General features: G+C 33.9%; 1 protein-coding gene across 12 annotated transcripts in view; it reads right to left on the reverse strand.

Annotated features, from left to right (window-relative positions):
• Positions 1 to 17845, reverse strand: part of KIAA1109 (KIAA1109 ortholog) — a 215935-nt gene that overhangs the window by 154135 nt on the left and 43955 nt on the right. For 11 of the 12 annotated variants that reach the window (XM_021938761.2, XM_021938762.2, XM_021938768.2 and 8 more), the window contains exons 14-20: positions 16357 to 16448; positions 14675 to 14792; positions 6279 to 6434; positions 5915 to 6012; positions 4216 to 4394; positions 3627 to 3733; positions 2553 to 2761 (exon numbers count right to left, since the gene is read on the reverse strand). In XM_021938761.2, the coding sequence (XP_021794453.1) occupies positions 2553 to 2761; positions 3627 to 3733; positions 4216 to 4394; positions 5915 to 6012; positions 6279 to 6434; positions 14675 to 14792; positions 16357 to 16448 (959 nt within the window). Of the gene's footprint in view, positions 1 to 2552; positions 2762 to 3626; positions 3734 to 4215; positions 4395 to 5914; positions 6013 to 6278; positions 6435 to 14674; positions 14793 to 16134; positions 16332 to 16356; positions 16449 to 17845 lie in introns of those variants that run through there. The other variant, XM_021938769.2, reaches the window with a different exon arrangement.

Genomic DNA, 17845 nt, shown 5'->3' on the forward strand with positions numbered 1-17845 from the left:
GATTTTGGAAAGCAGTCTTTCATATACAGTCAAACAAATACAGTGATTTTTTTTTCCTAGTTTATTCTTTATAATTTCTTGATGTTTAATTTTGATAACTAAAAAGAGACAATGTTGGTTACATGAATTTTTAATTCCCTTAAATTGCCATTTTCTTTTTCATGTATACATGAAAATACATGAACAAGAAAATTCCATATATCAATTTGAATATGTTATAAAAATAATATATGTATTTTTCAACTTCCAGAAAGTTTTAAAGTACTAATACCGATACCAAGTAAAATACACGTTATATAGTTAAACAAACAGACCAGGCATGGTGGTTCACACCTATAATCCCAGCACTTTGGGAGGCCAAGGCTGGAGGATCGCTTGAGGCCAGGAAGGAGTTTGAGACAAGCCTGGGCAACACAGCAGGACCCAGTCTCTCCAAAAAATAATTTTTTAAAAGTTAGATGGGTGTGGTGGTGCTTGCCTGTAGACCTAGCTATAAGAGGCTGAGGCGGGAGGATCACTTGAGCCCTGGGGTTCCAGATTACAAAGTGCTATGATTGTGCCACTGCACTCCAGCCTGAGTGACAAAGCAAGACCCTGTCTCTTAAAAAACAAAAACAAAACCAGAAACTTAAAGAATTGCATAAATTCCTTATAAAAGGAAGCACAGAGTTAATTGGGCTAAACAAATTTTTTGCCTGTCATATCTTTGATACATATTTAGTAAACATGTCAAAATTTCAAATTTTACAATTTGCTTTAATAGACATTTTATACAAGTTCTAAGCTAATTAGATAAATGTAAACACTAATACAATATTTAGGGCAAGACAAACTTTTGAAACTACTAAAAAGTTGTTATAAAGCCTTTAATGCACAAAAGTCTGTATGAAAACAATAATCTATCAGCAATGGCTACATCTGTGGAGTAGAACCTATAAACAAGTCTCAAATGAAAGCATATATTTATTTCACTGTATTCTGTTTTGTTAGAGTCCTCTTATTTTTTTATTACTATCAGTTTTTTTAATAAAAACAAATTGAGGTTCCATGTGTACATAGTAATGCAAAAACGAAAGTTAATACCACTCTAGTAGTATTCAAAAACTGATATTGTATCACTATGACTACCTTCACCTACTAATTAAATCATTACTTATATTTAAGTAAAATATAATGCAGCCTCTTCAGGAAGACTATAGCTTGAAAATTATCTTTTAAATCCTTTATAGTTATTCACATGCAATCCTAAGAAAGTAAGATATTGGGAGAAATATTTGACATACACTTTAGGTCAAATGATGGTCACAAGAAGGAAGAAAGGTGTGTATGTAATCAACAGAAACTCTAGGTATCTACAAATATTAACCACATTTTCCCTTGCATCTTTTATATTAAGTTACATCATCTAATGATTTATGGTAGTTTTTAGTAGATACATTATAATAACTCAAATATTGAGATGCTATATGCCTTCAAAACCCAGTTCAGCCAGCACTTCCTGCAGAGCCTTTACTAACAAACCTTGATCGTGCTTCCCTGACCAATCCTGAACATCCTAGTCCCTCTCTCCAGAATGAATTACTCTTATGGCTGTACATTACAGGATTCCTTGTCAGCTAGGTATTCAATATCCAAAGTAAATCTGCCAGATCCTTTAAAAATGCAAAATTTCTTAAGTTGTTGAAAGTGATGTGGATAAATCCTCTAATCACAGGCAAAGGTGATAAGGGAGGATCAGGAAGGATTATAGTAGTTACCATAAAGATTAAATCAACAAGAAATGTTGATAATTTGTTGGGGGCATTTAAAACATGATTTGAACATCAAAATAAGAGTGATCTCCAGAAAACTGATGAACTCCTCAAATATTTATCCAAAAATAGCCTCTCTTCATAATCATTCTACAGAGATCAACTTTAAAGTGCTGTCATACTGTGCAATCACACAATTTCAGTGGAAAAAAATATACCAAAATGAGTCAACACGATTTGTTCTTTGTTCTAAAAATTAGTGCACATTTATTTAGAACCTAAGTTTGATACACTCTGAAACAAGCATTTTCATATATTTGCTTCAGTTTTTCAAATAAAGCACCAAATATTTATTCATTATTTATCATAAAACGTTGTCACTTATTTTCAATGGACTCACTTGAAGTAGTGTTTTCCATTACCAATTATTCTCAGATATATGTAGTACTTCTATTGCTACATTACTTACAATGTGTGAAAATTTGTCCATACATCTGTCTATCCTAGCTATCCCTCTAGCTCACACCCCTGAGAACAGATGCTGTATCATCTTTATCTATAGCAACTAGCACCATTCCTAGAACATACAAAATGCACAAAAGAATGCTGAACTGAGAAGTACTATTTTTAATAAATAATTTTGTAGTTGAATCTAGCACCCTAAGTCCAGTCAACATATCTGATATATCCTCAACACTTTAAATAATCCAATTGGCTATTTCAAATGGTCTCAATTTTCAATTAAAATTTAACTGCTTTGTCTATATTTAAAAGTATGTAAGTTGTTTTTAAGAATCGTACCTTTATACACAAAAAGGCATTTAGTAGAGGTCCATAGAGAGTTATCTGAGAATCTGGAGAAAGTTCCATTTCTACATGAAGTTTATCAGGTGGAAGTTCTGAGGGATCAATAGGTGGGCGTGAAGAAGTAGAGGGAGAAGAAACAACTCTGTCTGATGCCTTCTGGGATGGCCTTAATACGGATAGCATTGTCTCTTCCATTTCTGATACTGTAGTAAATTAAGGAAAAAAAAGATTAATGTTTGGGGGGTGGGGGATAAAAGACCTCTTGGAAGATCTTCAAGGAAATATTCACTAAAAAATTTTATTTTGCAAACATGACATCCACTAATCCTTACATTATGTATATATAATGAAAACAGACCTAAAAGTTAACATAAACAACATTCTTATTGAGTCCCTGCAATATAAATTTGGGTCACATCAAGACCTTAACTATTCTTGGGCACTAAACTACAAAATTTTTTCATATAAACAGCTATTTAAATACAGTGTGATATTATCAAGCCACTATGAAACAACTATGAAAACTATCCTTTGAAACTTAACTCACTGGAAAAATACCAAAAAAAATCATCATTTGGCTCTAATTCTTTTTTGGACCCAGGTAATAAGGCAAATTACCTTCAGGAAACTATAAACTATATGAGAACTGTCAAAATGCATTAAAGAAACTAACGTTTCACAAAATCATGCACTTAAATATGCAGATTCACACAAACCTTGTTTCACATCCAGGCTCTACTGCTTCTAGCTTGGCAGACTTTGAGAATATTACTTACCTTTTCTGAGCATATTTCCTCAACTTTAAGATAAAAATAATGGTAATATCTGTCTCACAGAGTTGTTACAAGGATTAAATGAGATAATAGAAGCCAGAAAATTGCTTGGCCCACTATCTGATACGTAGTAAATGCTCAAAAGGTAGATATAATTAATCTAAAATATTTAAAAGATTATATTTATACTATGTCACAAGAATAGATGGGTTTCAATTTATTTGCTTTTTATTTTTCATGACTATCAATCAGAATAGCAGCTGTATAAAAGCACAAATTATATAAAAACACTTACATGATTGTTTTAGCTGTTCATCTGCTTTTTGTGGATAAATTGGGTGCCATGTATAATCAATTGTAAGCATGACACTTGGGACAGTCCAGCATTCAACCCAACCAGCCCTTTGAAGAGTAAAACAGACAGTTTCTAGTCAGATACTTATTCCTTTAATTGTACAGATATCAGTTGAAGATAATCAAATTTTATTATTATTTTTTGAAAGAAGAATTTCTCCACACACAAGCACAAAATACTTGTCACTAATTTTATTTTGTTTTATTAATTAATTTATTTTTTGAGATGGGGTCTCTTTCTGTTGTTCAAGCTGGAAGGCAGTGGTACAATCTTAGCTCACTGCAACCTCCGCCTCCTGGGTTCAAGCAATTCCCCTACCTCAGCCTCCCACGTAACTAGAACTACAGGCATGCACCATGATGCCCAGCTAATTTTTGTATATTTAGTAGAGACAAGGTTTCACCATGTTGGCCAGGTTGGTCTCGAACTCCTGACCTCAAGTGATCCACCCACCTCGGCCTCCCAAAGTGCTGGGATTACAGGCGTGAGCCACTGTGCCTGGTCTGTGTCACTAATTTTATGTACTCACTTTTCCTGAGTAACGTTGCGCCATTTTGGTTTAACTGTTTTCTGACCACTTTGACACTCAGCAGGAATACCAGTATCATGAATCATCTTATTTGGGTGGCAATTTCTTACCAGCATAAATAAAGAATATTTACTAGGGTGGCAATCTGGTAGAAACAAATGAAGATCAACATCTTCTCCCTAAAAAATAATTATAATAAGCCAAAGTAATAACATTAGTGCATAAATATGTTGGTTAATAAGGGCAAAATTGTCTACAACAATTTTCGAAATAAGTTTGAAAGAATATAAACAAATTTTATTTATATTTTATTGTATTGTTAGTTTTTGTTTTAATGGTCTCACTCTGTCACTGAGGCTGGAGTGAAGCCTTGAACCCCTGCACTCAAGTGATCCTCCCAAGTAGCTGGGACGAGAGGAATGTGCTATTTTTTTTTTTTTTTTTTTTTTTTTTTTGTAGAGACAGGGTCTTGCTGTGTTGCCAAGGCTAGTCTCAAACTCCTGGCCTCAAGCAACCATCTTGCCTCAGGCTCCCAAAGTGCTGGGATTACACAAGTGAGATAAACAAATTTGAAATGGCAGATTTTACATTCAACAGTCAGGTAAATAAGGAATAAGATTTTACATGGACTAAAACTAAGTTTGTATTGAAAAACAACAAAATAATCAGGGAAAGAAACCGTATAGTTTCCAAACAGTGAAAAGAATGTCTTCCATGGGTAATTACAGATTTTGTTTTTTATGAAGTTCAGCTTTTAAAAAAAACTTTTATAAGCTCAGGTGTACTATGTTCTATATTTTTATTAATTTTTAAAATAGTGTTATCTCATTTGATTCTAGTAAGTCTTGTTTCCTCAGCTGGCTTTCAATAATTCAGAACTGGCAAATCAATGGATCTTCACTTGGCTTTACTTTTTCCCTTATAGGTCTTCTATTCTTTGTTCATCTTGATGACTAGTTTCTTAACAGGCAGCAAGGTAGACTGGTTAAAAGAATGGAGCCCTAAGCTATATTGCCCAATACCTCACTAGCTATATGATGAGTTACAAAAGCTCTGTTCTTCACTTTCCTAATGTATAAATGCAGGTAATAATAATCTCAAGAGGGTTGTTCTGAGAATTACATGAGTTACTACCTAAAGCACATGGAATAGTGTCTATGTAGTACACAGAAAATGTTTAACAGATGTTAGCTGTTTCTATTATGTTGCTAATTTTACCAGTATAACCACTATTAATACTACAAGTACTACTGGTTGCCCATACCAAAAAATTATATGTTCCATAAAATTTTGAGCTTAGAAGTACAGGCATTCAGATAAAAGGAAGAAAGGTACTGTGGTTACTCCTTGAATTCATGTTTACAATTAAGAATCAAATAAAGGGAAGTATAAAATTAGTTCATATGAATTAGTAAACATTAGAGCTAGAAGGGCTAACATATAGATTAGCCACAGATATCAGAAATGAACTCTAAGAAAATAGTCAACTTGTGATATTTTTAATTGCCCAATTTCTTAGGTGCAGTTAACTACAAAAAGAAAACAGCAGGAACTCTGACACTAAAGGTAGTAGACATCGGAGGAAAGCTAAAATACCTTGAAGTGGCAATGGACTGGGTAGGGGGAGTAAAGATAAGCTTTGGGAAATCAAACTAACTAATACACCTTGTGGAATAATAAAGGATTCAACTATACATACTCTTAAAGAGAACTTGGTATTACACGTAGCTGGAACAAAGTCCGTAAATGGCAAAGAAAAATCAATGTTTAGTGTTTCTCCACAGGCTGCCAGATACACTACAAAAAAAAAAAAAAGAAGAAAAAGTAAATTTACTTTTAATGTCCATAAAATTTCAATTATAAAATTGTCTAAAATGCGCAACTAAACAAAATTAAGTTTTAGTCCAATACAAACTCTGAAACAGTCCTCTGAGAGTCTCACAAAGATAATGGGGAGAAACAACTTCTAGTATCTGTTAAAACTATCAAATCAATACTAATTTTCTTAGTTGGTATTTGCCTTAATGAGAGAAATACTTAACCTAATTTTTTAAATGTCTTACCATTTTCCTGTTGTTTAGTGGAACAGTCGATCCAATTGTGTTGATTAGCAGCCCAAATCATTTCAAACTGATGAAACATGATTTTAAAATTCCACGTATATGGAACAAATGAAAAAATGTCTGGAGGACTATCACTAGACCAGTCTTGAATTAAATCTAAAATTATTGGGGTAGTGAATAGAAATTGTAAAGTTAGTTGAAACTCAGAAAAGAAAAACACAGATTTCCTAACACCAGTCAAAAATGAATTTTTCTTTTGATTGAAATATTTAAAAGGTGATTAGGATGTATTTAAATAATTTGACAGTGAACAGATGTTTACTTACCAGTCATAGTTCCAAATAAGAGAAATTTTATATATTAATATATCTATTTTTAAGGAATTTTAGAAAATTAAAAAAAAAAAAATTCACCTGATATTCCACTACCCAAATAGCCAACATTGCAGATACATTTTCTTCCAGTTATTTTTCTACACAGACTGACACTATCCTATATGAACATTTTTTATGTGTTGCTTCTTTCACTGAACTCAAATATTATTCTGTGTTATTTCACACGTTTACATAAATTTTGCATAATAGCTCATTAATAAGATTTGTCAGGACCTACTTAACCATTTTTTATAGTTGGATATTTATACTCTTTCCAAATTTTTGTGTTATATATATTACCATGTACTATATATTTTTGTAAAAATTATTTTACATATTCAGGATTGTTTGTCAGTAAAGATTCTAGAAGTGGAATTGCTGGGTCAAAATTTAGGAATATTTTTGAAGACTACCATAAATTTCATTAGAAGAGAAGTGAGTCCATTTACACTCCTACCGGAAATGTATGCTTGACTACGTATTTCATTGAACTTTCTCCTGCATTCTATCTCTTTCTATCATCTATCTGTTTTTTGTTTTGCTTTACTTGACATTTAATAACTGAAAAATGGTATCTTGCTTTCACTGAGCTTCTTAACTACAAGCATGACTGAACATTTTTTCACGTTGTTTTATTCATTAAACAAATATCTACTGAGTGTCTACTGTGTGTCAGGCTCTGTTCTAGACTCTAGGACTACAATGGGTGAAGGAAACACAGACTTGACTTTCTTAGAATTATAATCATATTTGTTCATTGCCATTTCACTGTATGTTTAAACTGCTTTTATTATTATTATACTTTAAGTTCTAGGGTACATGTGCACAACGTGGAGGTTTGTTACATATATATACATGCACCACGTTGGTGTCCTGCACCCATTAACTCGTCATTTACATTAGGTACATCTCCTAATGCTATCCCTCCCCATTCCCCCCACCCCACCACAGGCCCCAGTGTGTGATGTTCCCCTTCCTGTGTCCAAGGGTTCTCATTGTTCAATTCCCACCTATGAGCGAGAACATGCGGGGTTTGGTTTTCTGTCCTTGTGAGAGTTTGCTGAGAATGATGGTTTCCAGCTTCATCCATGTCCCTACAAAGGATATGAACTCATCCTTTTTTATGGCTGCATAGTATTCCATGGTGTATATGTGCCACATTTTCTTTATCCAGTCTATCATTGATGGGCATTTGGGTTGGTTCCAAGTCTTTGCTATCGTGAAAAGTGCCACAATAAACACATGTGTGCACGTGTCTTTATAGCAGCATGACTTATAATCCTTTGGGTATATACCCAGTAATGGGATGGCTAGGTCAAATGGTATTTCTAGTTCTAGATCCTTGAGGAATCACCACACTGTCTTCCACAATGGTTGAACTAGTTTACAGTTCCACTAACAGTGTAAAAGTGTTCTTGTTTCTCCACATCCTCTCCAGCACCTGTTGTTGCCTGACTTTTTAATGATTGCCATTCTAACTGGTGTGAGATAGTATCTCACTGTGGTTTTGATTTGCATTTCTCTCATGGCCAGTGATGATGAGCATTTTTTCTTGTGTCTGTTGGGTGCATAAATGTCTTCTTTAGAGAACTATCTGTTCATATCCTTTGCCCACTTTTTGATGGGGTTGGTTTTTTCTTGTAAATGTGTTTAAGTTCTTTGTAGATTCTGGATATCAGCCCTTTGTCAGATGGGTAGATTATAAAATTTTTCTCCTATTCTGCAGGTTGCCTGTTCACTCTGATGGTAGTTTCTTTTGATGTGCAGAAGCTCTTTAGTTTAATTAGATCCCATTTGTCAATTTTGGCTTTTGTTGCCATTGCTTTTGGTGTTTTAGACATGAAGTCCTTGCCCATGCCTATGTCCTGAATGGTATTGCCTAGGTTTTCTTCTAGGGTTTTTATGGTTTTAGGTCTAATACTTAAGTCTTTAATCCATCTTGAATTAGTTTTTGTAAAAGGTGTAAGGAAGGGATCCAATTTCAGCTTTCTACATATGGCTAGCCAGTTTTCTCAGCACCATTTATTAAATAGGGAATGCTTTCCCCATTTCTTGTTTTTGTCAGGTTTGTCAAAGATCAGATGGTTGTAGATGTGTGGTATTATTTCTGAGGGCTCTGTTCTGTTCCACTGGTCTATACCTCTGTTTTGGTACCAGTACCATGCTGTTTTGGTTACTGTAGACTTGTAGTACAGTTTGAAGTCAGGTAGTGGGATGCCTCCAGCTTTGTTCTTCTGGCTCAGGACTGCCTTGGCAATGCAGGCTCTTTTTTGGTTCCATATGAACTTTCAAGTAGTTTTCTTCCAGTTCTGTGAAGAAAGTCATTGGTAGCTTGATGGGGATGGCACTGAATCTATAAATTACCTTGGGCAGTATGGCCATTTCACGATATTGATTCTTCCTATCCATGAACGTGGAATGTTCTTCCATTTGTTTGTGTCCTCTTTTATTTCATTGAGTAGTGGCTTGTAGTTTTTCTTGAAGAGGTCCTTCACATCCCTTGTAAGTTGGATTCCTAGGTATTTTATTCTTTTTGAAGCAATTGTGAATGGGAGTTCACTCATGATTTGGCTCTCTGTTTGCCTGTTACTGGTGTATAGGAATGCTTGTGATTTTTGCACAATGATTTTTGTATGCTGAGGCTGCGGAAGTTGCTTATCAGCTTAAGGAGACTTTGGGTTGAGATGATGTGGTTTTCTAAATATACAATCATGTCATCTGCAAAGAGGGACAGTTTGACTTCTTCTTTTCCTAATTAAATACCTTTTATTTCTTTCCCCTGCCTGATTGTCCTGGCCAGAACTTCCAACACTATGTTGAACAGGAGTGGTGAGAGAGGGCATCCCTGTCTTGTGCCAGTTTTCAAAGGAAATGCTTCCAGTTTTTGCCCATTCAGTATGATATTGGCTGTGGGTTTGTCATAAATAGCTCTTACTATTTTGAGATGCATCCCATCAATACCTAATTTATTGACAGTTTTTAGCATGAAGCGCTGTTGAATTTTGTCAAAGGCCTTTTCTGCATCTATTGAGAGAATCATGTGGTTTTTGTCTTTGGTTCTGTTTATATGCTGGATTACATTTATTGATTTGCATATGTTGAACCAGTCTTGCATCCCAGGGATGAAGCCAACTTGATCGTGGTGGATAAGCTTTTTGATGTGCTGTGGATTCGGTTTGCCAGTATTTTATTGAGGATTTTTGCATCGATGTTCATTAGGGATGCTGGTCTAAAATTCTCTTTTTTTGTTGTGTCTTTGCCAGGCTTTGGTATCAGGATGATGCTGGCCTCATTAAAATTGTGTTCATATATTTAGTCTGTTTACCCTTTGGTACTTTAATTTTTTTAAATCCCAATAAATAAAGGCTCTTTAAAGACATTAGCACTGATCTACCATCTACCATAGCAGTTTGCACAACTTTATCTTCTGGCCTCCAGAATGTTTTACGTGCATTGTACACTCCCAGCAATGTCTTTCAATAAAAGGCTCCTCCTAGAGGTGTCAAACTTATCTTTGTATACTCACAATACACAACACAGTGCCATGTATATAAAATTAGAACGTGTGTGTGTGTGTGTGTGTGTGTGACAGAGAGAGAGAGAGAGAGAGGGAAACAATTGGAAACAGTATTATTATAGCACAGACTTTGACACTAGATAGTCCTGGGTTTAAATTCTGGCTTTATCATTTTACCAGCTATGTAATCTTGAAAAAAGTGACTTAAATATTATCAGTTTCTCCTGTATAAAATGAGAACAACCTCACAGACTTATGATGAGAATTCAGATGATTTATGTGAAGTTTTAACAAAGTAACTGGCACAGGGTAAGCACTCCACAAATGGTAGCATTTATTATTAAAGATATCCTAAGGAAAATTATAGGTAAAACTGTGAAATATTTAAAGTAGTTTTCTTTGTATTTTAAAGGTGATATTTAAACAGAAAAAAGATTCAATAATGAACTCAGAGTAAATTTATCTTATATAATATCATATGAACCCATTTAAATTTTAGCTGCCACATACAGAAGGTAGCACAAATGTATTAGAAACTCTTGTCTTACTAAAATGGCAGAATAACACACTTAATGTCAAATGACAATTACAAATTAATATTAATGAGATACAGAGTTTTACTATATCAACAATAAAAGGCATATGGCTATTAACCTGTTCTATTAATAGAGAACAGCAAATTCAACTTATCAAATTTACTTTAAATATATTTTTATTTAACAATCACAGTGATTCATCACAGTTTATATACTTTATGCTTACCTCAAATCTTTTACTTTTAGGTGCCACCCTACCAAACTAGGCTGACTCTATCCCTCCTTTCTAACTTTAGTCTTTAGCACAGCATCTAAAACTTGGGAATTGCCCAAAAATCGTCTCTGGATATAACCAACTTTACAATATATATTCATCATTCATCAAGCTGATTTTCTCACTCATAACATTCACAGTTCAGCATTTTTGGTCAAACTAAATACTATCTTTCATATCCTCTCTGCTAAGGAAAAACTAACCATCTTTATTGCCAGCATAATACTACAGAGAAGGCAAAGGGTCTGCAGTCTGAAAATCATTCTTAAATGTCTTCCACTTTCTAGCCTCGTAAGTTTGACCAAGTCATTCAATGTTTCTATGCCTCAAGTTCCTCATTGTTAACTCAGGGATAACAGCTATCCTATTTTAGAGTTATGTGAAGATAATACAAGTGAACATGCTTTGTAAATGGCAAAATACTATCAGATCTTAGTTAATACTACTGAATTCATTTAAAAACACCATTTCAGACCTTAATGTCTTTTCTTACTTTCTCTGATTACCTTCAGATGACAGTGGTTTCCTCTGTATTCAGGTCTTACATGCATTTGTCAGCTTCACATTTCACACTTGCATTTCACACTTGCACTCAATATACATAATGTCTGGTATTGTTTCATTTGTCTATGTCTAGTACCCATACCAATGTACTTGAGACAAATAATACAAAACAAGAAATGCCCATAAGTGAGGGCAGAGATGATATTTAATGTTTGTTTTGAATCATTATTCATGTAGGATACTTACAATGTATATTGGTTGCATTTTATCTACTTTATACTTCTATTAGTCAAAAGATTGAGATACGATTGCTAGTGAAATAAACAAAAATTGAACTAAACAGAAATTCAGATTACTACTTGTTTCAAGAAACTAGTATAATTTTATAAAGTTATTAGCCAAATTCTATTTTAACAAATCTTATTATTTTCTTCTTTAACTCATGTGAAACGTTACAGCTATTAGTCTATTTCTAACAAATCTTGTTAGTTTTTTTCTTTAATAACTAATTTAAAATTTCAGCATATCATTTTTTAATATAGTTTACCTACCAGTTTCTATAACATCTTTACTGATAAATATTAAAAATTATGGTGACAAAGTATTTTTATTAGGAGCCTCAACAACTTTATAATATGCATTGTTATTAAATCAAAATCTTTTTGTCATTACCAGATGGTCTTATCAAATAATTTGATTAGAAAAAGGAAGCACTTTCCTGATGACTGCCTTACTCGTTTGTGCAATGAATTAAAAAGTTATGACAAGCTAAATGTTACTCTGAAAAAACCCACCAACAACTCATTTTATCATTAAGTTGTTAGGCAAACACCCTATAAAACATCAATCAACTGGTATTAGAGCTTTGCAATGCCAGTATATTATTTTCTTCTCCTCCTTATCAGAGTAAATCTAAGTTATTTTCATTATTCCCAGAAGAGGCTTCAGTTTCTGCTTTTGTTTTATAGCTTTCATTTGTGAGGCTCTATATTATATTTATCATAAAGCTATCTTTGTCCCACATTGAAATCTCTTAAGAACAATTTTATCTTACTAATAAGTGGTATGAGAATAAGTGGTACTAATAAGTGGCTGTTGAGGAATATTAGGCATTCCCTCACATCAGACAGATAATTTCTTTTCTATAGAATTCCAAGAATAGGAAAAGCAATCCAAACACTATGACCAAGTAGGTTCACTACAATACTAAACTAATATTATTCTCTGGTAGTCATCCTTTTCAGAGAATAAGTTTAAAAAGGACTGTACAGTTATTTGCTATGCTATATCTTTTAAAAACAATAGAAGTAATATGACCAACTGTTAACAGTTGTTAAATCTGTAAAATGGTGATTATATTTACTTTTGTATCTATGTTTTTAAAAATTTCTCCAAATAAATTTTATAAAAAAATAAATAACCAAAAGAGTGAATTTCAATAGAGAAAGCATAAAAATTAGAGTTAGAGAAAGAAAATAATTTAAGGAAAATCAGTTGCAATTTAGGAAATATGTACTTAGCTGTTTCAGTGTAACTAATACAATAGTGTAAATGAAAGTGCTACTACAAAATAATATTTTTAAATCATGAAGAATTTATACTTCTACTGCAGCTATCCTTAGCACTGCAAGAGTCTAAAGATGGGAAATGTCTGGAAGAAAATTAAGGTGAAGAAGAAAATACTTGATGATAGGTATCTATTTCAAAAGATTAGTAAAGTTAAAAAATACAAATCTTAAGTGAGAAGGAAAAAGCTAGTCAAAGAGATAAGTAATATAACAGATTCTTGAGCCAGACTACTTGAGTTAGAATTTGAGCTCAACCAAGTGTGACCCTGGACATAATGTTTTACCTCTCTATAACTCATTTTCCTCATCTATAAAGTAAGGAAAATAATAATAATATTGATCCCTGAGAGTTATTGTGAGGATTCAATAATTTAATATGTGCAAACTGCTTAGGACAAAGTCAGACACATAATACACACTATAGGTTTTAGCTGCAATTTTTTTCATAAATTTGAACTGAGAAGTGCTCATCCAATGCTCTGCTTCGCTAGCAAAAGCTTAACTTGCCAGGGACTCTGTCAAAATTTCTACTAATGGGACACTGGTTCAAGCCTTGGAGAAGTATGTAACTCCAGGAAAGCAGAAGCAGTCTATCTAGTCCCCAAGGCTCCCAGTCAAACCAGAAAAGAAATATAAAAGACTTATGATTGAACATATTACAGTAAGAGGCATTTTAAAAGGTTAAAATTTTAGTAATAGCAAAATTAGGGTAGAAATTGTTATCCCTATTTCACAAACAAGGAATCTGAAGCTTAAACAGTGAAGTCATTTACACAACATTACACAGTAGTATTGTCAGGAGAGGACTACCTATGTATACCTTAAACACCACTACACCTCCAAATATCTAATAGTACTCAGCATCGACTAGATGCTTGTATAAAACGACTGTTGCGCAAATGGATGGATGGATGAATGGATAAATATAGCAAGCAGTCAAGCAAAGATTAGGTTTCTGTGGAATAGCCACTGACCCTGGCAAATCAGACCAACTCTATGGGGCTAAACTTTTTAGAAGAAGACTCAATAAATGCCCCTTATTTTAATGTAGTAATATTTATGCTATTCATAGACCAACAATATGTGTTCTTATAGTCACAAAATATGCACAGCTATCAAAATATTCTGCAAGAACTGAAGGAATGTTTCTTCCAACTAGTGATAGCACCAACTCAATTATCCATGCCAACAGAAAAGATTAAATAAGGGCTCCAAGTATAAAAATAACATTTAGCTATTTGCATATACTGTTGTGTATTATAATTATTAAAACAAAATAATGAAGCCATGCTGATGCCTAGTTTGGGAAGACAGAGAAATTGATTCATCATCCCCATCCTACTCCCTAACTAGACTGATACAAAGCCCCAGCCTAAATTGAGTTCTTTCATTTCCTTCTAAGCTCAATTTGGGGTTTATATTTTCCTTGTTTAGGTTAGAAAAGAATGCAAAATGTCTCTATTTAAATTCTCTCTTTGATATTTTCAGCCCAAAAGGAAATGTTAAAGTAAGAAAATATGAATCATGTCATCATTCCCTATGTAATTTGAAAGTAAAACTTATCAAATGTAAACAAGTTCACTGTGATAAATCTCACTGTATTTATATCTATTAGAAAATTACCTGTAAAGAAGTTTTTCTGTGCAAAGATGAAGTGGTAGGTGGCTTTATAAACCTCTAATTCACACTGCCATGTCTGCGGCATGTTCCATATTCGGGGGTAGCTGGCATTGATGTGGAACTGCAAAACAAATGTTAGGTAAAAGTATTAGAGCTTAAAATGTGATACTGTGTAAACAGCATTAGAAATGAAGTCACACACACTAGTGAGTAATTAAAACTTATTTTCCTACTGAGCTGAACAGAAGGTTCCTTTGAGACTTTAATATTGCTGTGGCCAACATCCATGGCTACATCTAGCTCCTTGAAATATTAAGCCAAGATGTGGTCAAAAAACTTTCAAAACAACAAATCAGGCCACAGTGTTGATACTGCACTCCAGATAAACCAATAGGGTAACAACCGACATTCCTAATGTCTTCTTAAGCCTCATCTGTTAAGTGACAAGTTCAGTGTGAAGGAAGATAGAGTGCAATGCTTACTGTCAGAGGAAGTAATATCAGTATTTCTGCAGCTTGGCATTTCTTTTTTTTTTTTTTTTTGAGACAGAGTCTCACTCTATTGCCCAAGCTGGAGTGCAGTGGCACAATCTCGCCTCACTGCAACCTCCACCTCCTGGGTTCAAGCAATTCTTGTGCCTCAGCCTCCCAAGTAACTGGAATTACAGGCATGCATGCCATCACATCTGGCTAATTTTTGTATTTTTAGTAGAGGCAGGGTTTCGCCATATTGGCCACGCTGGTCTCCAACTCCTGTACTCAAGTGATCCACCTGCCTCAGCCTCCCAAAGTGCTGGGATTACAGGTGTGAGTCACTGCACCCTGCCCAGTTTGGCATTTCTGCAAAGGCAAAAGCTGCCTACCTAGGAAAGCATTGTCACACAGCACTATTTATCAGCAATAGATGAAGAATTCATTAAAATACTGAATATGTCAGTTTAAGATACATTTATGGTATTTTACATATTCCTGTTAATTGCAGAATTTTTCTCATAATTTACATATGTCATATGTAAAATGTTTAAGACAAGTAATTAAGAACCTTATGGCACCATCTTATATGAAAGAATCTCTGAATATTAACCATTTTACATAGTGGCTTTTGTTAGTGTTGTTGTCCCTGATAGTAATAATAATAAAAATCTGCTTGATTAATGAGTCCCCAATCAGCAGTTTTAATCATGGGCATTTACATATTGTTTCTCTTTCTGATATGAAACAATCCAGGGTATCAACAAGATTTTCTTCCTTTTACCTTTTATCAAGTAAAAGGCACAATAAATTACATTATTTAAGCCCTGAAAAAGAAATCCAGTGGGGCCAGAAAACATATATTAAAGAATTATCTTACTTAGAACTTAGAATAGATTTAGTCCAGCCACATAATGTACTTTAAAAACAATATTCTAACAACTTCGCATATTTTTCAGGCCAAAAACATATGTATCGTTGCCTTTTATTCACCTCCCTCATACTAGAAGCAGAGCAACAAAGAGATGTCAACAGGAGTCCATAGCACTGGGAATCCACTCCTCTTCCCTAGGACAGAGTCAAGAGCATCTAGCTGTTCTTGAACTAGAAGATGGACCATTTGATGATTTCCTGGTTAATTAAACTTTATACAAGAAAATTAAAATCAATTGTTTTTCATATAAGTATGCATATCATCATGTACTACAGACTCACTGCTAACATTTCTGCTTCTAAAAGGGTCCGATATTGCATGCTGGTAGTGGCATCCACATGTAAGAGTTGTCCTTTAATAGCAGGAGTGTAACCTAACAATAAAAACATAAAAATTAAGAACCAGGAAAACAATTACAAAATGAAACATCTTTGGACTGGAACCAACTCCTACCACCACCCAAAGAAGGAATCCTTGAAAAATGGTAGTTAGTCACTATTTAAACATACCTCAGTGACAGGGAGCTTGCTAACTTAATAGGTGATCCTTCTCATATGGGCTGCTCTAAAGGAACAAAGTTCCAACTTCATATATCTATTCTGATTTTGCTTTCCTTTGTAGTTTGCAAAACTACAAGTATATTCTTTAAACAGTAGTTTTCAGTTACAGAACACAACTCCTTTTCTTCTTCCACTGACTCAAGGGTACATATTTTCATCATTTTCAACTACTCCTTATATAATGACAGTTACTAAATAACAGCTATTCCCCTCATGTAATGACAGTTTCTCAGCAATATAGCCCATTCTCAACAAAAGCTGAATGGTTTAGAGTATTATATTTCCTTTCTTAAAGAAATTTCTTCCTATGAACACAACTTCTGTGGTCACTATTATACAGCTAATTCCACATGCATCCTGCATTCTGCTCTGTGCTTTTTTTCTTTCTTTTTTTAATACCTGAATCTCTAAAAAGTTTTAAATTTATTTGTTACATATTGTTCTTGCCTGACACACCTAAGTCCATTTTCCCTTTGCCAGTCGTCTTAAAAGTCACCTAACCTCTATATACAAAACCTGACTAGGCTTTCCTTAGACCCTTAACTCGAGTTCCACAACAAGTATGCTGTGGTACTTGCCACAGATTTATAATAGATATGCTCAAGATATTGACTCCTCAGTCCTCAGGTGATTCCTTTACTCCAGTGTACCAGTATTTTGTATAATACTGCACAAAACAGTAAAAATACAATTTCCTATGTGTATCATCAGTTGTGAAAAGGTAGAAGCACATTATCAATTGTGTACAACTCTCAACTGCCTTTACACCCCATCATACACCTGTAAGTAAGGCTTTTCTAAAAGATGCTTCTTTCCAACTGCACACTCTGAATTAGCACTCCTAGAGAATCTCAAGCATCTCCTTCAAACCTTAGTAAGATTGCTTTTTTAATACTAGATAAGGGTTAGTTATTCACTAAAATAGCCTCAAAGTTATGGGAAAAATATACACTATGCCATTCACAGTCACTTTTTCAATTGATTATCTAAGCAGGCAGGCCTGAATGCTACCACTTTACATAAACTAATGAACGTAGTCAACCCTCTGCCTGCTTTCCTCTTACAGCACGAAAATAAGTGACAGAACCAAGAAACAAGAGCTAAGAATTACGCAAAAATGAATTATACTTAGAAACAGAAACACTAATGATGACTGATTTTAAATGTGGGTAAGTTGCTACTCTTTACTCTCAAGAAAGAAAATAAAGCA

This window comes from Papio anubis, chromosome 3 (genome assembly GCF_008728515.1).
Source record: "Papio anubis isolate 15944 chromosome 3, Panubis1.0, whole genome shotgun sequence".
Classification (NCBI taxonomy): domain Eukaryota; kingdom Metazoa; phylum Chordata; class Mammalia; order Primates; family Cercopithecidae; genus Papio; species Papio anubis.